The sequence below is a fragment of the Anser brachyrhynchus genome (genome assembly GCF_964034855.1).
Source record: "Anser brachyrhynchus genome assembly, chromosome: 8".
Lineage (NCBI taxonomy): Eukaryota > Metazoa > Chordata > Aves > Anseriformes > Anatidae > Anser > Anser brachyrhynchus.
Window position 1 is genome coordinate 23,872,714 of NC_137702.1, and position 26,213 is coordinate 23,898,926.

Here is a 26,213-nt window from a genome sequence, read left to right on the forward strand (position 1 = left end):
AACTGAAATGAGAAATGTAGAGCCTTAAGACCCAAAGAAGCTGCAACTTTTTTTATTAAAAAAAAAAAAAAATTCTCAGTTTGGAAGTTGTCCTGAGAAATCAAACCCTGGTTTTGGTGATCCAAGATAAACTCTGCTCTGCTGTCTGGCTTCAGATGAGTAAATGACAAAGAAAAGGAAATGATTTGCAGAGAGGACTGTAACAATGGTCCGTCCTTGTTTTACATGCGAGTTTCTTATTACACAGGGGATGTAGACGGATGCTTATTTTATTCAAGAGCACAGATTCATAATTTTTTTTAACAATTGCCATTTCTCAGGCAGGGCACACAGTTAAATGTAATTAGCCAGCAGACTGGTAGATAAGATTTTGTCGAGTACTTGCGTATTATTCAACACCGTGTCATTGTGTAGGAAGAAGTACAGGCTGTAGGTCAGCTGCAGGTCCACCGATCGGTAACCCCTGATGCAGAGGCAAGGGGCAGGCAGGGAGGGCGGTGGAATTTCCCAGGTTGCTCATCTTCCCTTTTCTGGCTCAAGAAAGGCTGGCAGTGTGTTTTGGTGACACATGTCTGTTACCACACAGTGCGCGGGAGTCTTCGATAGCACATTGTGTCCTGAAATCTGCCGTTGTTTAGCAAACATCACAGGACTTGTCGAGCGTTTTCCTAGCACAGGAATTCCCCAGCCTGCAGCAGGGCTGTGGAGCTGCTTTTCATGCACCAGCTCTGGTGCAGGGACCTGGGGAGACTGGGGCTCCTGTGTGACCTGGTGGGCCGTTGGGACAGGAGGGAAGGCAGCTGCTGATGGGCAGGGGAGATGGAAGCGGTTAGGGGAGCTGGGAACTGAGTGCCTAGTGCTCAGGGATCCATCATTTTGGCCATGTTGCACCTAAGCCAGAGTCATTCACCCATCAGGAGGCAGCAGCGAGTCAGTGCCTGCAGCCTCTTCCCCGCTCAAAGGCTGGAAATGAGCTGGGGCACCTCAGGGGCTGCATTTGCCAGCTGGGCCACTGAACTCGGCATGGTGTTGGGAAGCGGTTTGTCTGATCCCCTTCCCTCTGTTCACCTCCGTGGCTGTGCAGGACGGTTCCTCTCAGCTCATTGCAGTGCTGCGCTGCCAGGCTTCTGGCACCCCATAATGTGACCCAGCCTGCGTCACGCCGCGATGACTTCTTGTGCCTTCGTGATTCTTGGGTCACACCGAGGGACGGTGCTGCCTGATTTCCCAGAGAGACAGGTGCTTGTCCTCTGACCATCTGCTCAAGAGCAGCAGCCACTGAAAAAACACAGACGGGGAGAACTTTGCTGCCTGACGCACAGAAATGATCATCTTCTCCTATTTTCTAGCCAGAGCCTCGGTGCTGAGCTGATGGGCCTGCAGGTGGATTACTGGATTGCAGCTCCACCCGTGGACAGAAAGAGAGACCCGGAGAAGAAGGACCCCTCCACTACCAAAAACACACTGAAATGCACTTTCCGGTCCCTCCAGGTCAGCAGGTTACCTGCCAGCGGTGAGATTGCCACCACTCCGACCATGTCCATGACTGTCGTGACAAAAGAGAAGAACAAGAAAGGTAAGGTGGACGTGTCTGCTGCTGCCAGAGGCCAGGAATGCAATGCTGCTCTCCTTGTTCTGCCACTCCGAGGCTGACTTGTCAGTCCCGCATTACAGTGACTTAGTCATACTTTTAGCCCCCAAATCCCTCGTGTCTGTAGACAAGAGGTGACTGTATAAGGTGATAGTTTAGAGGGGTGGCTCCTCGTGCTGTAAGAAGGGGATGTCTTCATACCTCCAGCTGAACAGCTAAGATGGCAAAGCCCAAAAGAACAAAGGTGGGGACACAGAAAGGTCATTTGTGGGTGGTTAATGCCTGGAGGATGCGCTGCTCTGGGCAGCTTCCCTGTGTTCTTTGTCAACCCACTGGTCCTGGTTTGGGGTTTGGTTGGTTTAGATGAGAGAGAGCTGTAGCCTGCACAGCTCCATGCTGTGGTCTTGCTGGTGTGTGGCAGAGTTGCAGAGAGAGTCTGGACATCTGCGCATCCCATCATGTCGCAGCATATGGCAGCAGCCCCAGCAGAGCCGTTTTGATGGATTGGATGTGGTGTTCTCACGTTAGAGTACAGTTGTCACAGCCAGACCTGCCGAATCATTGCTAGCTGTGCTCGTCTTTGTGGGAGGTGGTGTCACTCCGAGCAGGTTTGCAGCAACGCAAGCTCTAGTGCTCTTGCACTGTGCTTTTTGGGACAAGGAGATACAAAAGAGAGATTCTCTCAGTGCAAACAAAGCCCGATGTTGATTAAGCTCGTGGCTTTGAGTGTATTTCTCTTACCAAAAAAATGCGTTTTAGATGGTGTCAGTAATTCTGTATCTGCATCTGGCCTTGGTAACGTGAAACATTAGAAATTGTGAACAGCTCTGCAGAGGAGTATTTTCAGGGCAGCAGCAAGGCAGTTCTGCACTTGCATTTGACTGCCAGTAGCTGTCTGGTGCAACATCTTCCTGCCCAGGAGCCTGGGAGTCATTTCTGGTGGAAGCAGGGGCTTGGGGGCTCTGAGAGAAGGTCTGCAGAGCCTCCCAGACCCGTGGCTGCAGCACACGGGTACGTAACCGCAGCCAGGTCGCACGGGACCATCACAGCTGTGGCACTGCTGGGACCAGAGCTCTCGCCCCCAGCCACACTTTCGAAGTGGCATGTCTGTAGGGGATAAGCAGTCCTGAGACACAAACAGAGCTCATCGCTGGGCTGGCTGCAGGACCTGGGCGTGTGCCCGATTTGGCTGGAGCGCGGCGCTGCCTGGGAGCCACATGCAGTGTGTGGGACTCCCCCTAGGTGGTGCGGCCGCCCGGCAGATCCCTGCCAGGGCGCAGGCTGGGGACCGCTGCACGTGCTGCTGTTTGCCCAGTGTCCCTGCAGAGCAGCAGGAGTTCCCTTGAAGCGGCCCTCCCCGTGAGCTGGGAATGCTTCTTGTAGAGACAGTCAGGCCTAAGGTTCGGATGTGTACAGGGGATGGTGCAGAGCATGGTCCAACTCCTGCCAAACAGGTTAGAATTAAAATCGGGGTTAGAATTTTGAGACGTGAATGTTTAAATGCAAAAACCCAAATGAGTCGTGGTACATCTCCTGTGCGTGGCAGAGATTCACCGTGTGCTGGTTTGATTTTCTTCCAGTGATGTTCTTGCCCAAGAAAACAAAAGACAAGGAGGTCGAGTCAAAGAGCCAGTGTATTGAAGGAATCAGCAGGTTGATTTGCACAGCAAAACATCAGCAGAACATGCTGCGGGGTAAGTGTGGCTTGCATCCCCTCAGGCTCTGGGGTGAGGCTCAGCTGCTGATGTCTTCCTACAGACAAAGAGCTGAGCTGGTACCCTGCCCTGTGCCCTGGAGCCAACGTAATGGGGGCCTTCCTGGGGAAGCACTTGGATGTGGCCAGCATGGGGGATTGCTTAATAGGTCTGGGATGTGGGAAAATCCTCCCTCTCCTAGGAACTCCTCTGAATCAGTGCCCTGGATGAGGACAAAGACTGGGCCAGGTTCCATCTCCCCTCCCTTCAGTGCTTCTTGTGCACATCTGGGAAGGAATGGTGGAGGGCCGTGAGTGCCTGCTCCTCTGGGCAGGAGTCTGGCACAAAGGCACACCACAGTGAGAGTGCATCTACAGGCAAACCTAAAGTGCCTGTCAGCAGAGCTGTGCATCCCATATCTGTACGCTGTCCAGTTAATAATTCCCACCACTGTTAACTGCAGAGAAATCTGCTTAGGTCACCTTCCTTAATTCTGGCCTGATCCCTGTGAGAGAGGTGAGTGTCAGGGGTGGTCAGGAAACATGCATCACCTCTTTAGGAAACACAGATCTCCGTTAAAGTGCAATGAGGAGAGACTCCTGTCCATCTCTATAAGAGCACATTTGCTCAAAAAAGAAAGTGGAGAGTGTTTAGGAAGCTGGAGAGATCAGGTCAGGTGAAGCTGAAATCAGTGGTCTGGGGAGCTGCGGCATCAGCGCGTAGCGATGACAGAGGCGTGCTGCAGGAACAGTCTGAGCTGTTCTCCCTAAAGCTGCTCTGCACTTGAGCCTTTTTCCCTCGTGTCTGCACCAACTTACAGAGACAGCAGTAGGGTGGCCAGGCAGAGCAGCTCGTACCCTGAGCGCAGAACGTGGCCAGGCCTCCCTCTGCTGACTGCAGGGAGATTTCTAGCAAAGCTGTTTCTGGCTGACCACTTCCACTTGCTGTTTTCTAACTCACCTCTTTTTTTCTTCTTCTTTTTAACCCTCCCCTGCAGTCCTGATCGATGGGGTAGAGTGGAACGACGTCAAGTTCTTTCAGCTGGCAGCACAGTGGTCCTCTCATGTCAAGCACTTTCCCATCTGCATATTTGGACACTCCAAATCTAACTTCTAGCCGCGCTCGGCGGAGGGACCTTCTGTCCGTCCCAGGGACTGCACACCAGGAGCCAGGAACTGCGTGCCAACTCTGACTCGCGTCGCTCTGCCCTCTCCTGCAGAATTAATTACAGATGTGCTTGGATTACTTTTGAATTACTTTTTTCTATTAACTCTTAAGTTTACTACAAGGGAAGGAAACCCCTTTAAACAAAGGCAAAAAAACAAAACAGTCTTAAATATAGATGTGCTGACAACAAAGCTGTGGGGGAGTTGGCAGGAGCAGGCAACCTGCCCGAGAACACCTACCACTTCCAAGCAGATAGTTGAATTACTGCACTGCTTATTAACCTGAGACCTCATTGGTGTGCGTGGGCTGGGGAGCCGCGGATCAGCTTGAACAGATTTTGCAGAAGAGCACGCACGTTACGATGCATTTGGCCCCCTCCCTCCATGTTTCTAGCAAAACCAATGGCCAGTCTTTCTTCCTGCTGCCAAAGGACGAGAGATCAGCGATGCTGGAGGGAGTTCAGCTGTCTGGTTTGGGAAACAAACCGCATAGCTAGGGAGATCTAGAGAGGAGATCGCCCTTCAGTGCACGGAGTCCGCCACGAGGACAGGCAGGTGTTTGTGCTGAGGTGACACCTGAGGAGGGTTGGGCAGGAACAGGAATTAGGGAAACACTAGGTGTAAGGGAACTCCAGTGTCCCAGGTCAGTGACGATGACCAAACCGAGCCAGTCACAACGTCCCCGCAGCCGGCTGCGCTGCTGAGGGGCGCCGCGTCAGTGGGGTCGCTGCTATTTACATACTCACACCGATTATTTACCTGTCAATAAAACCTCGTCCAGCCTCTAAAGGGAAAGGATTTTTTTAATAGCTGCAGATTTTTTTTAACGCTTTCTAAAAAAAGAAAAATAAATAAAAAATAAGAGGGGGGAAAAATTAAATTGCCAAAAAAACCCACCCCCAAACCCAGAAGATGAGCCGTTGTCTGTGAAGCGATACATCACTGTAGTGGCTGGAGTCAGAGCCAGCTAAGGCGCTCTGCACGTCCAGCTGCCTTCCCGTCCATCTGTCAGACTGCACACGTGAGGTAGCGTGGGCTGCTTTATCTGCTCTGCCTTTGTCCTGCTCTGACTGCGCCGTGCTCCCCAGAGCCAGCTGCTGGCTTTGCCTGGGTGTATTGTCACCGTGCCCGGCGTAACACCCAGGATTTCTTCTCACAGGGACTGCGAGACTGCAACAGAAGCAAAGGGTGCTGCGGGCAGGTGGCCTCCTGCAGGAAGTTGCCCTGACCGTCTGCTTTCTGGGTGTCCCTTCCCAGGGGCATTTATTTCCCCACGGGTTGCATCCCTTCCCCAGCAGGATGTTTGCCCTGGCAGGGCACTGCCTGCGGGCTGAGGCTTTGCCACGCGGTTCAGTGCCAAGCTGCAGTGGAAGCTACAGCTGGGACACGGGAGAGGATGCAGCCAGGCGGGTTCGTCATCCCTCTGGGGCAGCAAGGTGTCCTCGGGGGAGCTGGAGGAGTGAGACTTGGGGGTGTCTCGTGCCCAGGGCTCGTTTTGGCCTGGCTCTGGCCGTGTTTATGTTTGCTTTGTGCATCTCACTGCTGCCGGGACACGGGGATGTTCTCGCAAGGAGTCGGTGTGGCAGGCAGCAGCTCCGGGCAGCCCTGGTGCTATGGATGTGGCTTTTTGCTCTCTGGGCTTCCCGAGGTGTTCGCAGGAGGGGCTGGGAGCAGGCGGTGGATGGGGCTTAGGGAGCAGAGTGTGCCTGCTGTGTTGAAAAGCAGATGTTTCTGGCCTTTCGGGGTGAGGGACTGAAGCTTTTGGTGGGGTCCTTTGGGTGTCCCCCCTTGTGAGCAGGTCTGGCTCCACAAGCATTTCCAGAACGTGCTTTCAGAGAGCAGTGATGCTTTTGAACCTTTCCCAGCATCCACTGGTCAGTTTTTGTTGTTGTTGTTGTTTTTTTCCCTCTGACTCGTTACCCTTGGTTGTTAAAGGTCTTGGAGAATTTGCTTTGTCCTGCTCTGCACAGGGAGCGCCCAGGTGGCTTTGAGCAGGGCGCTGGTGGTGTGCTCTGTTTAGGGCTTCTGCTGACGGGGAACAAGGGATCATCAGGCGAGAGCGTGATCCCTGCTGGATCGAGTGCCTCTCACAGCTCAGGGCACGGGCTGCTTCGCTGATTTTGATTTCACGAAATCCTTTCCCAGCACAAGTGCACCCTGCCTGGCCGGGGACTGGGCATTCCCTTCAAGCCACCCGCGGGAGGAGGACGTGGTCCAACGCTCAGCGGCACGCTGCTGGGCAGGCCATCTTGTCCGCTTGCGGTCCTCCTCCTCCCTGTGGTCTGCGGGCGGGTCTGCCTCCGTCTGCCTGTGCCAGGAGCTCAGCTCCGGTGCAAACGGTGGCATGTCCACCAGTTTGTGCATTTCTGGCTGACCTGAGCTGATGCTGCGGGATTGAGTAGCGTTGCCTAGCAGCAGCGTGGGAGATGGCGTATAAGCACATCACTTTTCCCCTTTTTTTTTTTTTTAATTTTATTGAGGCTGTTGCATCGAAAAAAAGCTTTTTCAAGGAAATTAGTCAGTGTGCGATTTCTTCCTCAAGGCTCACGCTGGAGTTAGAGGAGGGGCTGGGCTGGCTTCCAGCGCTGGGAGCCGCACGCGGCCCAGGCAGCTCGGTGCCGGCGCGTTACTGCTGCTGCGGAGGGACGGATGGGACAGACAGACTGACCGACTGCAATAACTTTGTTTACTGGGGAGCGAGGGGGGAGCATGGCTGTGCCCCTCTCTGCATTTCAACCTACTGTAAAGAAACAGACGGTAGCTAGCGCGGGATTTCCGTGGTCCTGCCTCTATACATGTGTGTTGCCCTGCGCTACTGTGTGCGTGTATGTGTGAGAGAAGCACTCGCGCTCGTTGCATTTCACGTTGGTTTGCGTTTTGTTCCACCTCTGTACAACCGAATTCACCGGGAAGCTCTGCATGCCTGAGGGCTTGTGTTTGTGCCCTGTGGGAAGCTGCCTTTGCTCTGAAGTGCAGCCCTTTGCCCGTGCAGGGAGACAGCCGGACTTGTCCTCCTGGCTCTGGCAGCTCTCAGGTCTCCCACCAGGCGATCTCCTGCTCTCCCAGCAGGATTTGGGGTCCCTGCCAGCCAGGGGGAGCACCGGGGCTGGGAGCGTGGTGGGGAGAGGTGGCTGCGTGTGAGCCGGTGGGTACTGACGGATGGCTGGGGGCAGGAGACAGCGTAGCCCCATGTTCAGCTCGAGGGGTTTGGAGAGAGGTGCAATTTAAAGGAAGAAACACCACGGTGTTATCTCACCAGCCCGTGTGAGATTGGGCTTGAAACAGCTGGTGTCCTTCCCAGTTGCTGGTGGGAGAAGGGCCCCTCCTTGCTCGGAGGTGAGGCCTCAAGAAAAGGCTCGTTGCTGTGCTGCGCGAGGCTGACCTAGTTTATCAGTGCTGGTGAGCACAGGAAAGACGGAAGGTTTTTGTGGCGTCGTGTTGCACCTTGTGCTTCCCAGTCCTCCAGTTTTGTTTTTTTGGAGACTAAGGCTTGTCCCTGGCCCTGCCCGGGACGGTCACCTGCTGGCTCTCCTGCTGAGCTGGTGATTTTGCAGAGGTCTTGGGTGGCTTTTGTAGCTCAGCACTGCAGTTGCCGTTCACTTAGTTCGTTACCCTTTACATCTCAGCGGTAACTGCGGAGTCCCTCTTAATTACACATGAGCTTGGGGAGAGCCACCGTCTCCGTGGCTGTGTTTTGCTGTGTTATTAGCACATGCTTGCTGCTTTATCCTGCAGGGCAGGCAGGGGTGGGAGGCTGGAGGTTTCCTGGGGCTGGAGGAGATGTGGGTGTTGGTGTGCAGTCATCAAGCTTGGCCGAGCACCACGCTGACCCCTGCTCACCTGGGATTACAGCAAAGGCCTCGTCCTGCTTAGGGGTAGCAGGAATTCAGCTGCAGCTTGCCCCAAATGGCTCTGCCTGGTCATTTCTCACCAGTAATGGGTGCTGGAGGGAGCGGAGAGCCAGGCCATAGGGCATTGCACCTGGTGCCTCAAATTTTCAGAAAATCCTGGTGAGAGGAAGCAGAGCTGATGGCCTTCTGCTGCCGGGTGTGCTGGGGGAGCCTGGAGCCTGGGCTGAGGGCAGTCCTGCTGTGCAGCAGCACCGGGCTGGGGGGCCTGGTGCTTTCCTGGAGCTAGGTCGGATGCAATGTCCCCGTTCCTCTGGTCTCAGTCTGGTGGACTGCTGTGTGGTGACTCATTTTTGTGTGACACTTCCTCTGGGCTTATCAAGTAGGTAGGGAGAAGGCCAGAACTGAGCAGCAGCATCTCCCAGAGGTTTTCTGGAGCCTCTTCAGCAGGGCCGTCAGGGCAGGTGCTCCTGCAGGGACAGTCGGCGGCTGTGGGACAGACAGGAGAAGGGGACACGCCAACTTGGAAAGCAGCAGGTGACTGGTTTCCTTAAGGAAGAGCTCTGGTATCGGGCCACAGCGGTCAGCTGCTGCTTTGCACCTTGGCCAGAGCATCGCCTGCCCCGCTGCGTGCCTCGGCCACGGAGATGCCACAGGGAAGCACCTTGCCAGTGCGGGTACCACGTGCTGTGCTCTGCTGCGTGCCACGAGCCTTGTCCGGACCGCAGCGCGCCAGGGGACGTTACCACTGTGTAGGTTCCTGAGTTGTCCATCTGTTTCATTGTTGTATTGTTTGGGTTCTATTTTTTTTGTAATGAAGACATTAAGTGTAAATAGCCTTTTTTTTTTTGGAACAAACTGCAACGTGCTCGACCTCGTCAACTATTTTATGGTACTAATGCAACACTAATAAAACTGGACATGAAAGCACATACCCGTCCCTTGAGTCATCTCTCGGCAGGGGCTGTTCTGGCGTGACTGGGGCAGTTGTCTCTGGAAGGAAATGCTCCTGGAAGCTGCTGCCAGCAGCTGGTCCCTTAGCCAGCAGCACAGAAGGACACACGGATGGGAGCAGGCCTTCTCTCAAGGCAAGGTGTTGAGCTCCCATTGTGGCCGGTTCTCCTCTGTCCTGGGCGTGGGGTGGGAGATGGGGGGTGAACTGGGCTCTGGGTCCTCTTCTGGAGCCGTGTGGGAGACGGAGCAGTGAGGTGCTGCAGTGTGCACGGTGTGTGGTACTGGGAACTGTGAGCAGGACCACGGTGTGCTTTGTTCAACTTCTCACCACTGCTGTAAGGAAGAGGAGAGAGAAAAGGTGGTCAGAGCAGCCTTTCCAGGAATCACCTCCTGGCTCCTGTGCATGAGCAGGCTCAGAATGCCCTCAGCTCCTCCCAGCCAGCAAGTCTCATTGCCCTCAAGGGGCCTTAGCTGCAGGAAATCCCATGTTGAGCATGTTTGCAGTACCGATCACGTTTTTTTTTTCTTGCATTGTATCTCCAGTTGCCCAGCAGTGTGTCCCAGGGCAGAGCTGGTGGAACAGCACATCCCCTCCCAGCACCGCTGCCCTCTCCCCTTCAGGAAAGCAGAGGACCAGCCTCACAACACCAGGGAGCAGGACATGCACTCGTGTCTTCTGCAAGGGAAGATATGTGCAAAGGGAATTAGAAGGGCTGACCTTTCGGTCCTGGTCCCTCACTGAGCTCAGCAGGAAAGGCCCTGCTGCCACCGAGCAGCGGGAGGGCTGTCCTGGGAGCAGCAGAGCGGGGTGATGAACAAGACGGGAATGGAGCTGGGTGTAGCGAGGGTGGTTCAGGGCCAGGGTGTGCCCGCTCGCATGCAATAGGCACAGAAATCTTCCCTCGCCCACATGTGCTGGGATGAGCTGATTTGGGCCAGGTGGCCTCCGACGGGGCTCTGGAAGCGCCGGCATCTTCTTTTTGTAGGTCTCAGCCTTTCCCAGTGGATGTGCTCCCTCGGTGCCGCATGAAAGGCATCGAATGGAGGAGATGCCCCCTCAAAACACACCAAGGGCTTTCTGGAAGGACTGCGTTTGCCACGGGGAGAACCAGTGATGCCCGCGGGTCTGGGTTTTGGCAGTGGGAGACAGGGCCTTGACGATCCTGCTCCTTCCCAGGCTGCGGCTGCCGGAGCCAGCTGCCCTCCTGCCGTTGCACAATGCCCCGGCGGTGACCACAGCCATTGCTCAACGTGGAAGAGGAGCAGCAGGGAAGTCCTGACATGTTTTTGTTGCTATCGTTTAAAAACCAATTTAGCGTCTGGAAAGAGCAGTCAACACCACATGACTGGCCACTTCTTGGTGTGCAACCACCAAGTGCCCCATGATGCGATTTGTAAATATTTATTCTGGATAATTTTTCTGTGTCCTACTGAATTATTTTCCGCTCGGCAGAGCAGTGGCGGCAGCAGCCGGTCCCTGCATGCAGCACAGACAGCGGTGTCCGCAGCGGCTCAGCGGGCACACATTCCTGGGCCAGCTCAGAAAGGAGGGAATATCGTGGCGGTACCCTCCATGGAGTGAATGTTTTTGGATTTTCACCGCCAGCCGTGCTTTCCTGGCTCACTCCGTGCAATACTGGGAAGGTGGAGGCATGGCCTACTGGATCGTGGGGCCTGACGGAGATTTTGGCACCTCTGTGTGCTGTGTTGAATATGGCTGTGTCGCCTGGGGGCTGTAGCCAGGCCCGGCCTGACCATGGGTAGGGCCTGGGGCTGGGACCGCGCTCGGCACTAGGCTCTTCTACTGCCCCGGGCCCGGCTCAGGGCTCGCGGCCTGGCTTGGGCCAGGCGTGTGGGGACGTGAGCCTCGTCGCTCTCACAGGAAGCAAAAGGCCTGCTGTTTTTGGCTGGGTGTGAGCACAAGTGGTGTGTGTGCGGGTGAGGAGGGCTGGGTGTGAGCACAGGCGGTGTGTGTGTGTGTGAGGGACGGCTTGAGCACAGGTGGTGTGTGTGTGTGTGTGTGAAGAGGGCTGGTGTGAGCACAGGCGGTGTGCATGTGAGAGCTGTGTGTGAGCACAGGCGGTGTGCATCTGTGTGAGGGCCGTTTTGAACACGTGTGATACATGTGCATGTGAAGACAGCTGGGTGTGCGCACAGGTGATATATGTGCCGATGTGAGGGCTGGGTGTGCCCACAGATGTTATGTGTGTGTGAGGGCTGGGTGTGAGTACAGGCACTGTGTGTGCATGTGTGAGGGCTGTGTGTGCACACAGGTGAAATATGTGTGTGGGGGGGGATGGCTGGGTGTGCGCACAGGTGATACATGTGTGTGTGTGAAGGCTGGGTGTGAGCACAGGCTGGGTGTGTGAGGGCTGGGTGTGCGCACGGGCGGTCTGTGAGCGTGTGAGGAGGGCTGAGCGTGCGTGTGCCCGCGCGAGGCGGGCCGTGTGAGGCCGGGCGGGCTGTGTGTGTGTGTGTGGGTGTGTGTGTGTGTGTGTGGGTGTGCGTGTGTGTGGGTGTGTGAGGCAGGCCGGGTGCGTGCGAGGCGGGCTGTGTGTGTGTCTGTGTGTGTGTGTGCAGGCGCTGCCCGCCGCGCTCCGCCCTTCCCCTCTCGCCTCCCGCAGGCCGCTCCCCTCCCTCCCTCCCTCGCGTCCTTCCCCTTCCCCTCCCTCTCCCCGCCGCCGCCGGGCCCCTGCCCTCCCTCCCGGTGCCTCCTCCTCCCTCCCTCCCTCCCTCCTCTCCCTCCCTCCCCCGGCGGCGGGCGGCGCGGCCCCTTTAACTCGGCGCTCCCCTCCCCCGCCCGCCCCAGCCTCCATTTTCCAGCGGCTCCGGCACCTGGAGGCGGCGGCGGCCCGCAGCCGGCCATGGCCGCCAACATGTACCGGGTCGGAGGTGAGCGGCCCCCGGAGCCCTCCCGCGGCTCCAGCGGGGCCGGGACACGCGGGGGGGGGGCCCGGGGGGGGCCTCCCGCGGAGGCTGGGCCCCGGGGGGGGGTGCGGGGGCACGGCTGGGGATGGGGACGGGCTTTGGGGGGTCGGGGCGCGGGGGGAGGCGAGCACAAAGATGGGCAGGCTGCTGGTGGGCTCCCTTCCCTTCCCTTCCCTTCCCTTCCCTTCCCTTCCCTTCCCTTCCCTTCCCTTCCCTTCCCTTCCCTTCCCTTCCCTTCCCTTCCCTTCCCTTCCCTTCCCTTCCCTTCCCTTCCCTTCCCTTCCCTTCCCTTCCCTTCCCTTCCCTTCCCTTCCCCCTGCTTCTCTCCCCTTCCTTCCCCTTCCCTCCCCATCTCTCCCCTCCCTCCCCTCCCCTCCCCTCCCCTCCCCGCCGTTCTCCTGCCCGCTCTCCCATTACTCTTCCCCCCCGCCCGCCTGATTGCCCTTTGTTTTAACTCACGGCAACAGAAAGGAGAGGCAACAGGGCCCTGGCTGGTGGATTTTATGGAAGATAAACACCGAGGGTGGTCTGGCGTGGATCTGCGCTCAGCCATTTTCCCTTCGCAGAAAGTGTGCGCTGCAACTTCTTTCTCCGCAGGATGTGCAGGAAGATGCTTTTGGGGGGCTTCCTCCCTCCCCAAACACCGTTTCCTTCGGAGTTCTGTAAAACCAGAGTAAAGTAAACGAGGGGGAAAATACAGCCGAGGTGGCCAAGCCATCCTGCCTGGCTGCTCTCCATCGGCGACTACTTTTCTGCTTTTTCGGCCTGCCCTTACTTTGTGCTCTGAAATTTTTGCTCCTTTTGTCACAGCCGTACTTTTTTCTGGTGCTTGGTTTCGTGGAGGGACGAGGTGTGCCTTTGGGCTCTCCCGGCTTTGTTTCTTGGACGGTTACAAGCCGGTGGTGTGCGTTGCGTTGTGTTGGATGGGGATGCTGAGAGCGGAAGGATGAGGGGCGAGGAGAGTTGGGGAAATTCACAGCTGGGTTCCCGCTGCGAGCGGCAAAGGGAATCGTTGGTGCTTGGTGTTTAGTGTCACAGGCACGAGTCCCTGTGCCATCCCTGGTACTCTGCACGGCAAGGGCTGCGCTGTGCTCCCTGCTGACCCGCCTGGGCGGTGGGCAGGGATGTCTGCAGGTCCCTAGGCCACCTGCTGCTGCTGCACGCTGTCCTGTAGGGCGCTCGGGGCCTGCCCGCCCCGTGGTGCCATCCCTAAGGACGACGAGGCAGGGATGGCATCCTTCGTTTGGGCCCTACCCAAAGTGTTATGCTGCGTTTATGGCAGATAACCCCAGCCAGCCACCAGGGAAAACTTCCTCGTGTTGCAGCTGGCGTCCCTAGTCCCTCATCCTCTCCCCGTGCACCTCTGAGAGGAGCCCTGCCCTGCCAGCTCTGCGCCTCCCGCTCCGAGCTGTGACAGCAGTGACACCTCCGCTGAACCAACCTGCCTCTTCACATCCAGCGCTGCCCACCTCGGTGCCTCCTGTGTGCCCTGTCCCTGTGCCGGAGCCGGCTCTCCAGGTGGCCTTTCCAGCGCTGAGCGGCGGGGCAGGACCCGTCCCTTCACCCCGCTGGTGCAGCACGAGGGGATGTTGGCCGCCTTTGCTGCGAGGGTGCATGTTGGCTCTTAGGCACTTTGTTGTTTTTCCAGGTGTTTTTCTACAGAGACGCTCTGTAGTCAGCCTGCGGCGCTGCGGGGAGTTATCCCATCCCAGATGCAGGACTTTGCTTAGCCTTAATTGAACTTCCTGAGGTTCTTGTCAAGCCGTTTCCTGGCTTGTCAAAGTCCCTCTGAGTAGCAGCCCTGCCCTCCAGTATGGGGCATGCTTTTCCTGGTTCCCCAAACTTTTGGCGAGCGCGTTGCAGTCCCAGTCCATCGCAAAACGTCCACGGCTGGCCCCATGTCGGTGCCGAGGGAAGCTGTTAGCAGCTAGGTGAAGGCTGTGCTGCTGATCGCAGTCCTCGGAGCCCGGCATTCGTCCGGTCTGCCTCCCACCTTGCTGCCCAGTATTTATCTCAGCAGTTTGGTTCAAAGGCTCCCCTGGGGGGCTACGAGGCGTTTGACACGAGCCACCTACAACACCCCTGCTCTCTCCTTAGCCACAGAGCCGGTCTTTTCATCGCAGCGGTGAGTCAGATCAGTCGGGCATGATTTGCCTTTGGTATATCCATTTTGGCTGGTCTCAGTCACCTTGGTGTGCTTGGGAGCAGCGTCCAGGATTTGCTCTGTAACCTTCCCAGGCGGAGGGCAAGGCAGCTGGCCGGTGGCCAGAGTTACTGTGCTCTGGTACCGTACATATGGATGAAGTCTGGGTTTGACTTATGACCAAGATCAACATATGGGCAGATGCAGCTGTTTCTGTGTGACGGCCCTGTTCGGCGTGAGCCAGAGGAGTTTGTGTTACTGAATTGTTTCTGCCCCTGGTGCTGGTGGCTCCCGTTAATGGGAGCTGTGCGCACTGAAGTTGTGTCCGGACTCCAGGGCAGGATTAAGTCCTGAATGGGGTTTGTGCGTCGTCATTTCATAGACTTCCCACTGGAAGAGAAACGTTCAGCAGATAATCTGCTGTTATCCTTGTGGTTACCAAATTGTGTGTGCGAACTCCAGACCTAACAGCTGCCAAAACCAGCTTGTTTGTCGTAGATCAATAACGCTCCTGGGAGTATGTGGTGATCACTTCTGGCCTGGTCGTGAAACGCTGTGAACTCTTATTTTCATAAGCCAGTAGGTAGGTTGCACTTCTCTGACAGAGACTGGTTTTAAGTGCCATTTTTTAGTGTTGGTGCCCAGTGGCTGTGTTACAGAGGAGCCTGGCAGCCTGCGCTGGGGCACCCAGGTCTTGTTCTCAGCGTAGCGGAGCTGCAGGAGTCGGGGCTGCCGCGTCAGCGGTTATAAGGCTCTGGGTAAGTTGACTGCTGGCACCTAGGGAAAGCAACTGGTTTTTGTGGTCCTGCTGAGTTTTTTTTGGTGCACCTCTGTTGGGGCAGAGGGTCAGTGCCGACACAAATAGCTCTCTTGTAAGTTAATGCTGTTTATGGGGGGACATAAAACTTTTATGTGTGTGAAGATGCTGGGTTGTCAGCTTGCAAAATGAAGTACGGGAGCTTACTCACCCCGAAGGAGCTCCTGGAGTTGTGTGCCTCCAGCGTAGCAGAGGTGAAGATGTTCTGAATGAAGACTTTTCCTAACAGCTGCCATCCAGCCACGAAATAAATGGTAGCGTGGTGAGGGGTGGCTCTCCTCGCCTGGAAGGAGTCATGGTGCACTGGCCCGCCGCCCCGTGGAGCGGCCCGGCTGTCTGCCGGATCGCAGGCCGCATGGGAGTGCTGGGTAAACACTGGGTCTAGGAAACTTGGGACCGCTGGGCTGAAGTCTGGGGCCTCTGATGAAAAAATGCATGTGGGAGAGATGCTCATTGTTCCAGCTAGTGCCAGCCTCCCTCCAGGAGAGTGCTGTGTCAGCTGCCTGGAAGAGAGCGGGTTGTCTCGGCACCAGGAGGCTTCCCTTCCCAACGCTGTCTCATCTGCACCTTCTCCGGGAGAGTTTAACCGCAGCACGAGCGTTTCGTTGGTGGCTGCAAGTGACTGAGCCCCGCTGCAGGCTTGTGGCATTCCCTCGACGCAGTGGAACGACGATTTTCTGCGTTTCCATCTTGCAGCGATTCGAGGAACTCGAATCCTTCCACCTTTCCTCCTCCTCGCGCTTTGTGTTTTTCCGGGATTATTTTTAATCTGTATCAGGCACCCGATCTGGCTGCCCGTGGGACTGTGCGAACAGCTGAATGGGCTCAGTGGGAGGGCTGGGAACAAGGGGATGGATGGGGAAAGAAAGGAGAGGAAGGATGGAGGAAGAACCGCTGAAGCCAACACTTCTGCTGAGGCAAATGTCGATTTATGCTTTTAGATGAAAAGCTTTTTGTGTGTTCTTGGCTTAAGAGTTACCCGCTTGCTTGGGAGCGTGCTAGGTTAGAAAGTGAGGGCTGCTTTTGAGTTTGTAGTGCACTGAAGGTGTGTTGGAGTGGCATGTCTATGATCCTAGGTCAGTTGGGCACACGTGTGCCACCTGCGTCCACCGCGCTGAAGGTAAGTGATGCCCCGACCCCGCGTGGGCTCTGAGCTTCCCAGCAGCTGTATTGCAGCGTGCCGGAGATGCAGCTCCACCACCTAACTGCTGCTTCCCCCCGGGCTGGCTGCATTGGACCCAGCGTTGGTGCGCCTGTCCGTGCTGCGGGCATACTTCTCATTTCAGTGTAACCGTCCCCAGAATTTTTAGGCATGGCAGCGTGACATCGTTGCTCTGTTAATTAAGGGTGTTACTAATGCACCACTGGGGAGCAGGTTTGGCCTGCCCCCATCCAGTTACGTACCACAGCCTGGAGTCCTAACTTCTCGTGGCTGCTAGTATTGCCTGAGAGCTACTAAGGATGGCTGAATTTGTCCTCTTGACATCATAGCGATGTCAGTAATAATTTTCCATGCTTTTCCTGGTAAAAAACTTGGGTACGGAGCTGGTAAGATGCACGTTATTGAGTCTAGGCCTAAAGCACGTAATCCAGATAATTTAGCTACAGGGGCATGTGTAAACCCTCTTCTGTCCCCCTTCTTTATTAGCAGCATGTATGTATTTGGGGTTGCAGGAGGGTTAGCGGGAGTGCTGCTCCATGAGCACAGGCTCGGGTGAGCTGTGTTTTCACTTACCGATTTTTGTGTTACTAACTTTGAGCTGAAAGTAACTTGAGCTGAGAGTGGGTTTAGTGGAGAGAGGTATAATTAGTAAAGGTAATAAAAATGAGTTTGTTCTTGCAACTTACTAATAGGTTTCTGCAGCCGGTGGTCCTAATGGATATAGGACAGCTTCTAACTCATCCTGTTTCAGCCACTGGGTTTCCTCACCTTTTCCTTTAGCTGTTTCTAGCTACACCAAAGTTTATCTTGTGTTCCGCAGTCTTCCTTTCCCTCTCCCCCAGGCGGGGCTGCCTTGGTTAAAGAAAGATGTTAAGAAACGTGGCATGATGCGGAGGTGTCAGACAGCTTCGGCGTGCCCAGCTGATGTGTAAGGCTCATGTGGACGCGCTCCGTGGAGCTGTGCAGCCACGTGTCCTTGGCAAGACGCAGTGCGAGCACCTGGTCAGCTCCTGCCCCGTGGGGGAATGTGGCTTCTCCCCTCCCTGTGCCAGCAGGACGGCGCCTGCCGGGCACCTGCTGTAGTTCCCGGACACCTCTCTGGGCAGACGGGTGCTGCTGGCCTGGTGGAGATCCAGCACTGTGGTGTAGGGGGCTTCTGCTGGGTGCTTTTTGGCAACTCGGGGTGCTGGGGGCTGGCTGGGGACACCCCCGGCTGGCTGGGGGCTGGCAGCTCCCCTGGGCTTTTGTGGGCAGCCGAGCTGAGCTGCAGCGCTCCTCCCCTGCTGCTTCCTCCATCCCGTTGGTCGTGTCTGCCTGTTTTGCCTTCCAGCGATGGTGGATGACAGACACCTGATAAGCGAAGGCACTTGATAAGTCCCTTTTCTATAATTCCTTGAGGAAAAAACGTCTTTCCTTTTAGCTAGTGAGATTTGGGTTGTGTGTGAATGGAAGGAACCTGCATCTAGCTGCTGTTTTTATAGCAGCAACTTCTGATGTTGAAGTTTCCCAACTTTAAATAAATAAAAACACCTCATCTCTTCTGAGCAGGGCAAGAAAGGAATAAGGTGGTTGCTACTGTTTTTAATTCAGCTTCTAAACTACTCCTGGGTTAGTTTGGGGTTGCTTGAAAGCGGATATAAGCTGTTGGAGTCACCTCCATCTAGTTTTGCGCCTCTTCTGACAAGAAGTGATCTGTTAAGTCAGTGTCACTTCTGCACCAGGATCTTACACTGCATCTTATTTCTTCACAAAATTATTTTTTCATGTTCCCAAGGAGGTAGCTGGCCGAGCCTTTTACCAGTCTTGCCTGAGTTTCCAGTGGAGTTCAGGTAACCGGAGTAGTTGGGAAAGATGCTTTTGTAGGGTACTGCACTTCCAGGTCCTCACTGTGTCAGAGCTTGCTGCTGTAGCTCTAATATACAAAGAAGCCCTGCTTCAAAGTGTGTTTTAAAGTCCCATTTGGTTCCTCCTCTCCTCTTCAACTTGTAAAACCAAATTTGGGCTTTTGGACTTTCTGTTGCTAACAAGAACTAATGAGTTCCCACTGTAATTGTTTAATGTGTAAGAAAGCATTTCAGTAGGGGAAGACATTGAGGAATTTTTCACATTAAAAAAAAAACAACAGACGTATTTTAAAAGGAACTTTGTTATGCCGTGGTTCAAAGGGGGTTGAACTCTTGTGTGTAGATGAATAATTTAATTTGTTCCCAGTTGCAGACAGGGAAGTTCCTCGTGTTGTCCTGTAGGATATGCAGTATGGCAGTTTCAGGAGTTTAATGCATTGCAAGATCATCAAAATTGGTGCTGGATTCTCAAGCATGGCAAAATTTACTCTCGGAATATTTGTGGCAACCTTCTTTCTGCGCTTCACCAAGTTTGTTTAAATAGACCGAAAAGCCCAAGATTAACTTAAGGAAAAAAAGTGCCCTTTTTGGAAGCTTCAGGAAATGCCACGTCTTCCTTGTGCTGCTCCTGCTCCTCTTACACACCGGGCTTTTGGGGAGGTTACTTAATGGATCGAACCCGATTTGGTGCCTCAAGATGTGCTGAAACCACTGGAATCTCAGTGAAGAGTTCATCCTGGAAAGAGAATAGTCTAATCGCTTCGGATTTACTTTTGATTTTTACTTTTCTGATTTACATTTGCTTCACAAAAGACTTGAGATTTCATCTCAACCTCCCTGAAAAATGTTATTTACGTATAGACTCTGAAGGCTGGGCGAGACCTAGGCCTGGCTGAGCGGAGGAGGCCCCTCAAGCAACGCTGCTGATCTGTGTCTGGTTTGCTGCCAGCGTGGGGATTTGTCCTTTTTTACAGATCTCGTGTGCCCGCGGGATGTTGGGGCGAGCAGTACCTCGTGGCAAACCTGAAGACTTCCTCAATTTGTTATCCCCACGCTACCGTAAGGGGAAGCTCCAGTCTCGAAGAATGAGGTTTTCCTCGTCGTCTCGTGCAGGTTTCACACGCTCCTTTTTGGTGCTCCCAACTAACCCCATGTCTCTGCTCGCTGGCACGAGGGAGGCAGCAGGAGGAGCCGCCTCCAGAAGGACCCATGCAGGACCCACGAAGATTTAGGGCTGCGTAGCAAGCAGAGTGATTTTCTGGTGCTTTGGCTGGATCATCTTTAAGCAGGAGGAGTGTTCTTGAGATAATTTCTCTTGTCATTGATGTACGAGGCTAACTGCGATAAGGAGAAGCTAGTTGGCAGCTTTAAAGCGTTTTGCAAGCAAAAAAAGAAAAATTTAGGCTTCTCCTGTCTCTTCCACGTGTTACTTGCAAGCTGCTTAGTCTTGATGGTGCCTGTGCTTTCATGGTCCTGGTCCTGCGCTGCCAGATTGCCAGATGTGATCTGCATTGGCCGCGGCCCACGGTAAGGGCTCTGATAAACCCTGCACGGTGCGCCCCAGCTAACTTGGGGACGTCGTGCTGCTACGTGAGAGGAAGAGGACGGCCGACACTCGACCAAGCATGAAGCCGGCGCGCTGTGAGCGGGCGATTCCCCATTTAGCACGGAGCTTGTCGTTACAGGGCGAAGCTGTCAACATCTGAGCAAATTCGAGGCAGCCGAGCGAGACGGTTCCTGTGGCCGCTGCTTCGGGTAGCGGCGTCGATTCGAGCAGCGCCTGCTGGGGGGTGCTCGGCGCTGTCCTCGTGGCGCTTCCTTGGCTGGGCTCACGCAGCTCAGCACGGTGTGGCGAAGCACATCGGGGCACTGCTTTGGTTCAGACACGCTTTTTCAACCGGGTGAGTTCCTGGCCGGGTTTCCCCCGTGTGTGCCTTGCTCCTTCCATCCAAGGCGAAGCTGTCACAACTCGAGGGGGTGGTACGGGAGGGCGGGGGATGAATCAGCTGCACTGGCACTCTTGTTTGAAGAAACGTCTGCAAAGCTATGGCAGCAGTTTATACTGGGTCCGTGACTTACATTGTGGAGCCATGATGTTTTTGGCCTGGCACTCACACCCTGCTCCTGCACTTAATATGCTGTCATGCTGTGACCCAAGCAGTTAATTCATGGTGGCTAACCGAAGTCAAGCATTGCTCTTTAAAAAAAAACAAAACAGCCCACCCCAAAAAACTTTTTTTTTGTTTTTATTTCATGAGAGTGATACCAAACTCTGTGTGCAAGTACTTCAGAGGTTCTTGTTTTGCAGCTCTTGGGATACTTGCAGGGAACGTGAAGCTGTTTTCTTCTGATTGTCTGCACTGCCCGAGTATCTATCTCTTGGAAAAGAGTGTTTTTATTCCCTGCCCTTAGCAGGGAGAGGTGCAGTGGGACAGGCTGTTCTCTTGGCTGCAAGAGCAGCCCAGTGTCTGGGTGTGGTTTGAGGATACTTGTCTCCCGTGCCTGCCCTCCGAAAGAACCCCCAAGGAGTTCTCTTCCACCTGGTTTCTCCATCTATTAGGCGTTTCTGTGACTTAGCTGTAAATTAAACCATCCTGGTCGTCCCTTCCAATCCAGCTTTTGGGAAGGATTTTTGGTTTTAAGCCTGGGCTCGTTCCATTGCCAGGTCTGTGGCGTTGCCCCACAAAGACTTGTACTGGCCCAGCTGAAATGAGAGGCTCACAACTGCTCCTGGAGAAAGCGGTCGTATAGCCACATCCTTGGGAACTGCAGTGGCAGAAGAGGTACTACAGAACAGAGGACTGCTCTTGTGTCCAGGGGACTTCAAGTCATGCTTAAGTATCTTCTGTAAAGCAGGGAAGAAGTGGTGTTTTTCCAGGAATACGTAGCGTACTGTCGGCCCGCAGGGAGTTGACTTGGTGAACCCGAAGGTCGGCGCTGCATGCAAACGTGCCTCGGTTACAGCTGGGGCATGGGGGGGCTGGTTGGAATGGGTTGCTCTACAGCTGGTTTCTAGGAGCAGAATCGCTCCCTTATCCTCAGGAAAGTACTCTGGAAACTTGATTTTATTTCCAGGTTTCTCGAACATTCACTTTTGGAGTTTTGTTTGTACACAGTCTCCCTACCGTACCTTTCAGCTGGCGTCTCCAGTAGCGGTTATTTCGGCATGGCATAGTTCTTACCTCAGGGCCGGGACCCGTGACGTACCACTGCCATCCACCACCTCTTCCTCACCGTACAAGCTCTGTGCCGTGTCTAGAGCTGTGATCTCAGGTCTCTAGATCGCTGCTGCTAGCAGAATGCCTGCTTCTTTCCTTGGCGGAGACAGTGAACTTTTGGGAATGCACTTGGTCGTAATGAATCAAATCAGAAGTTAATCGAGCCCGGGACCTGCCCTGAACAGCCCTGGCAGTAGCGGTGTTGGGAGGTGCCTAAGAAAGCAAGCACTTCTGGTAATTCCCCCAAACGCTGGGGAGCCTCCAGGGATTTGCTTTAAAATCTAGCCTATTAATTGTTTCTGAAATGGGAACCGTTTCATATCTTTGTCTGTCTTACCTTCCTCACTCGTAGCTTTTAGTGTCTCCGTTTTTCAGATAGGGACCAGCGATCAGAACTTAATTATCTTTGAGACTTCTGTTCCTCTGCGAAATGTTTGAAAGTGAACAAAGGGTTCAGGAGTTAATAGAGAAGAACTAATGCATGGATAATGGAGTTGCATAAACCTTGTTTCACTAAGAATCATACAAAAAAAAAAAAAAAGGATGAGGTAGCTGGACAGGAATTTTTTCTTCCCCCCCTCCTTTGACATGACAGAAAACAAAGAACAGAAAACCTTTGGGAAGTTCCAAATCCCTTAATGTCTCATAGTTAAAACTGGATCAAGCAACTGTCAGTTTGTCCAAGCAAGTTGCATGGCATTAACTTAGATATTTTTTGCTCCAAAAAGGTAGAGAGTTATTTCTTACCTTGAGGAAGGAGCTCTGTGGCGGTTATTTGTTTTTGTTTGGAACCATTACAGGTCCTTTGGAGTGGATTTTGGTTTTTGTTTTCAGTTCCTTTTATCAATTCAGAAGAGCTTTCATCGAGAAGAGTTTGTATCAGGTGTTCTATAGGTCTGTGCATAATCCATAGTCCCGTTACACGGACCTTGCAAGGGGTTGCTCCTACCATAAGGTTACAGTTTGGGGAATTTCGAACCTGGGTTTTTGGAGGCAAGTGAGGAGGATTGATGTGTGTACGTAATCCTTGCTGCTTGAACATTTTACAGCTTGGGAATTCTTAAGGGGAGGAGATAAAAACCTGTTCCTGCTTCTCAATACTCAGGGTTTTAATCACCTTCGTCAAGGCAACTCACCTTTAGAGATAAGAGTTTGAGCACCTGGAAAAGAGATGGATTAACAAACTCAGGGAAAATCAACCACCTGTTCCTCACAAGCACTCTGATTCGGTGTTAAGTATGGACCAAGTACTGATATTTACACAGCTTATTAGCTTCTGCCCACCTTTGTACAGGTGCGTGGTTCGTGAGGACTTGGCAACAAGTACTTTGGTATTTATGAATTAACCAATTTCTTCTTTATTCTCACCGTTGGGGGCTGGAATGGCAGCTTGTGCTCTGTTTTATTATTGAAAATAGAGCAGAAGTTAGCGTGAAAGTGAGAACATGGACTTCTGCCATGTGCGGTGAATACGTGAGGCTCAACTTCCTTTAGAACAAAGCAGTCCTGAGCTGCTCCTGCATGTATATGGATGTAGATGCGTGCTTGGGATTTGATAGGCAGTAGTAGAGGCTTTAGTTTATTAAATGAAACTGAGCTGTCTTTTCCTTGCACGTATCCTGACTCATCTTACAGCCCCAGCATTCTTTTAAGTCATGTTTTTCTTGGAAAATGGTTGAAAAGGGGAAGTCGAGCTGAGCACACTGTATATCCTTGTATACATAACATACATCTTCAAAGTCATTTTTGGATGTTTTACAGCGTATTATCAGAGCAGATAGAATCTGGAGAGGCTCTATGCTTCCTCACCACCAAAGTGCTTGGCGCATGGGCGATATGCTGATGTATTTAATACCGAGGATGTTGTCTTCCTAATGTGTCCCTATAGGCTTGGGGCCGTACAGGCACCCTTGTTACACTGCCTGCATGCCCTCCAGGAGGGTAAAAGCAGAAACAAATTTAACATAATGACAAAACAGCGTTGTAAAAGGAGATTTTCTATGTGTGTAACGTCAGCGTGTAATTAACTAGATGGAACTGCCGCTTTGGAGGGAGCGTGCTCGCATAACGCCCTGCGTCGGCCAGCCCTTGGTGTCCACCACGCCTGGGAAGCTGTAGGAGCGAACCGAGGTGTCCTGCTCCGCGAAAGCCAAGCAGGCTGCTGGCTGCCCAGGTGAAGGAGCAAAGCCCTAAGTGAGGGCAAGGGCAGGGCTGCAGCAGTTCCTTTGGAAGGCTTCAGCCTGAGAAGCTGGAAGTCCCTGAGGATAATTTGGCCGCGTGTCACCTTGCTGGTGCGCGGAGCCACCCCAGCCTTATCAAGCAGGGTCTGCGATGTCTCTAGACCTGGCGGTGACCTAAAAGGTTTGACTGCCTGCCTGTGGCTGCCGCTCTTTAGGACGGCGGCCTTCCTGGCCGAGGGAGGCTCTGGCTGCTTCCACCTGGCCTGGGACCGTGCCCGCTGCCTGCTCGGGGGCACGGTCATGGCTGTTCTGGATGGGCGCGCGCTCCCCGAGCCGGGCCGTCGCTGCTCGTTTATATCTAGGAAGTTTACTGCAGGCTTCAGGCTCGAGGAAGTGGTGCAGTGGTTTGTTAATTTTGATCCGTTGCTGAAAACCAGGCTTTCTTCCTCAGCAGTGAGAGGGACTTGTTGCTCTGGTAATTTTTCCCAGTTTGTTCTGCCTGAGCGTTTTTATCAAGACCGGGCAGCTAGTCTCAGGAGCACGCCGTGTGAGCACTGCGCTCTTCCAGCGAGCACAGCGCCTTGTGAGACGAGTGTCTCGCTTAAAGATTTCACACAAGGGTGATTTATTTTGATCCCTGTCCTCGTAAGCCTTTTGACTTGGTCACTTTGGTCAGAAGAGCAAATCTAGCTTGATTTAACCGGGGTGCCTCTCCCGGCTAAACTCGGTGAGGGTTTGCTGTCCGACTGGGGATTTCTGCAGGAGGTGGTGCTCGCTTCTGCCAAGTCCCTCGCTGAAGTCCCTCGGCAGGTACTGCAGAGGGTTGTGTGCTCTTTTGCTCTGCTTCCAGCCCGTTTGTCAGGAGTGGGGCCGTGGTGGTGGCGGTGCCCGTGGCACAGGGACCTTTTTGGGGCAGCACGCATCCCATGCCTGCGGTACTGGAAAAGGTACTAGTGCCGTCTGGAAAGCGTGCTTGGACTTGTGCTGACAGAGTATGCATGATACCTTTTGTCGAGCTGTGAGAGAAATTAATTGTAAATATCTGCTTGCTTTGTACTGCTAGGTGTATTGGCTCGCCTAATCCTTTTAGCAACAGAAACAGCTGTTGCAGTTTTGCATCTCCTGTAATGAAAATACTGCTGGTAAGGCTTTCTCTTTTGAAACTCTCTCGAAACCAGACATTTCGTGGGGTGATACCTTCTGAGTGGTGCTGGTTTTCAGCAGCCAGAAGGCAGTGGGACCTGGGCTCTCCTGGGTGAGATTGCTGGGCTCATACGCTGCGAGCAGCTTGGCCTCTCCAGCTTGCCTCCTCCAGCCTCCTCTTTCACAGAAGCATAGACCACGATGGATTGTATTACCCAAACTGTAAGGTGATTGACAGCTTCAGGAGCGAGCTGCTGAATAATTTGAAAACTGGAGCTTACGTAAAGAAAGTAACCCCAAATTGATGCGGAAATCCAGACTGTGAGGAGGCATGCATTTCCTGTAAGTTAGGTCGTAAAGTAACCAGGTCGTCATAACTTCATCCACTCTCTTGGTGCTCATCTTTAATTCAGGGCAGCAGCTTTGTGCATTGGGCAAGGGAGATATTTGCAACCCTGGAGTTACTAATTTATAACGCGTCTAGAAATTCGCATTGTACCAAGCAGCACTAGTGAGTGTGGGAAGAGGAAGGCTTCAGCCTCCCTTGTTTCCCGAGAACGGCTGCAGGATAATGCAGGGCACACAGCGAGGGGAATTTCGGGAGGCAAGGTGAGGAATGTTCAGCCAGGTCCTCAGAAAGCACATGTAGCCTCAAAGGCAAATGCAAGTTGGGAAGGATAAAAATACTTTTGGGCATTTTTGCAACTTGATCACCTAAAAGCCTGTAAGGTTATTAAGTAGCTCAGACATAGCTTAATCTTATAAAAATATGACCTCTAGACAGTGCGTGTTCATTTCTTCTGCAGTACCCCCTTCTGTTTTTCTTTTCTGCCGACCAACCTAGACTTAATCAACAGCTGACACAAAGAGGGCAGAGGGGGAAGCAATTTTGCAGTGATGTCTTAAAAGCATGTGTGAGCAAAAGGAAAGTGTTGTATTTATTGCTAATTGAGGACAATTATTTTACTTCCTTCGTGGAATATTTCCATCTTCTGTGGTCTGTAGGTCATCATCCTAGTTCAGCAGTTCAGTATCTGTATAATAACATTGCTTTTTAGTAAGTTGTGTATATTCTCATCTTCAGGGAAAAAAAGCAGGGGATGGAAAGGCTTTTGGAGTTGTTCTAGGGACGTAGGTACTTCTGTTGTATAACAGCATAAGTAAAAGGAAGAAATAAGTTTGGAGTTTGTGGCAGGAATGTGATGGTCCTTACTGTCTCGTGATATTGCCACGCTGCTCAGTCACTGCTTTAGCCTGGTCATAGAGAATTGCATGATACGCAAGGGCGATGCTGCTATTTACAGCCGTGGTGTGGATGCATGGCTGATTAATTCAGGGATTACGAGTTTAAGCTGCGAGCTGCTGTGCAGGTGTGGGATTGAGCCTCCACCTTTGTTTTGGGCGGTTGGCTGGTGAGGGGTGGGCTTCGTATGAAGTGCTTGTGGCAGTTGCTGCTTCCAAGGAGGCATGCTGTACTGGTGGGATGCAGAGCAGATAAGCTAGTCTTTTCTTCGATCATGTAGGT

At 53.5% G+C, this 26,213-nt stretch overlaps 2 protein-coding genes and 1 long non-coding RNA gene across 11 annotated transcripts in view; 2 read left to right on the plus strand and 1 right to left on the minus strand.

Annotated features, from left to right (window-relative positions):
• PACS2 (phosphofurin acidic cluster sorting protein 2) overlaps window positions 1-9,231 on the plus strand; it is a 76,337-nt gene extending 67,106 nt beyond the window's left edge. For 5 of the 6 annotated variants that reach the window (XM_080602071.1, XM_080602073.1, XM_080602072.1 and 2 more), the window contains exons 22-24: window positions 1,350-1,576; window positions 3,172-3,285; window positions 4,283-5,240. In XM_080602071.1, the coding sequence (XP_080458197.1) occupies window positions 1,350-1,576; window positions 3,172-3,285; window positions 4,283-4,401 (460 nt within the window). In that variant the 3' untranslated portion in view covers window positions 4,402-5,240. Of the gene's footprint in view, window positions 1-1,349; window positions 1,577-3,171; window positions 3,286-4,282 lie in introns of all 6 variants that reach the window. The other variant, XM_080602076.1, reaches the window with a different exon arrangement.
• LOC308198891 lies at window positions 9,089-26,211 on the minus strand. Of its 2 annotated transcripts, none has more exons than XR_013954263.1 (2): window positions 12,641-26,211; window positions 9,089-9,583 (listed from the first exon to the last, which is right to left on the minus strand). It is a non-coding gene; the product is annotated as an uncharacterized lncRNA (long non-coding RNA). The 2 variants fall into 2 exon arrangements; XR_013954264.1 differs by having other exon boundaries at window positions 9,089-9,586.
• The window catches only part of MTA1 (metastasis associated 1), an 81,741-nt gene continuing 67,347 nt past the window's right edge, over window positions 11,820-26,213 (plus strand). For all 3 annotated transcript variants that reach the window (XM_080602078.1, XM_080602080.1, XM_080602083.1), the window contains exon 1: window positions 11,820-12,145. In XM_080602078.1, coding sequence (XP_080458204.1) covers window positions 12,118-12,145 — 28 coding nt within the window. In that variant the 5' untranslated portion in view covers window positions 11,820-12,117. The remainder of the gene's footprint in view (window positions 12,146-26,213) is intronic.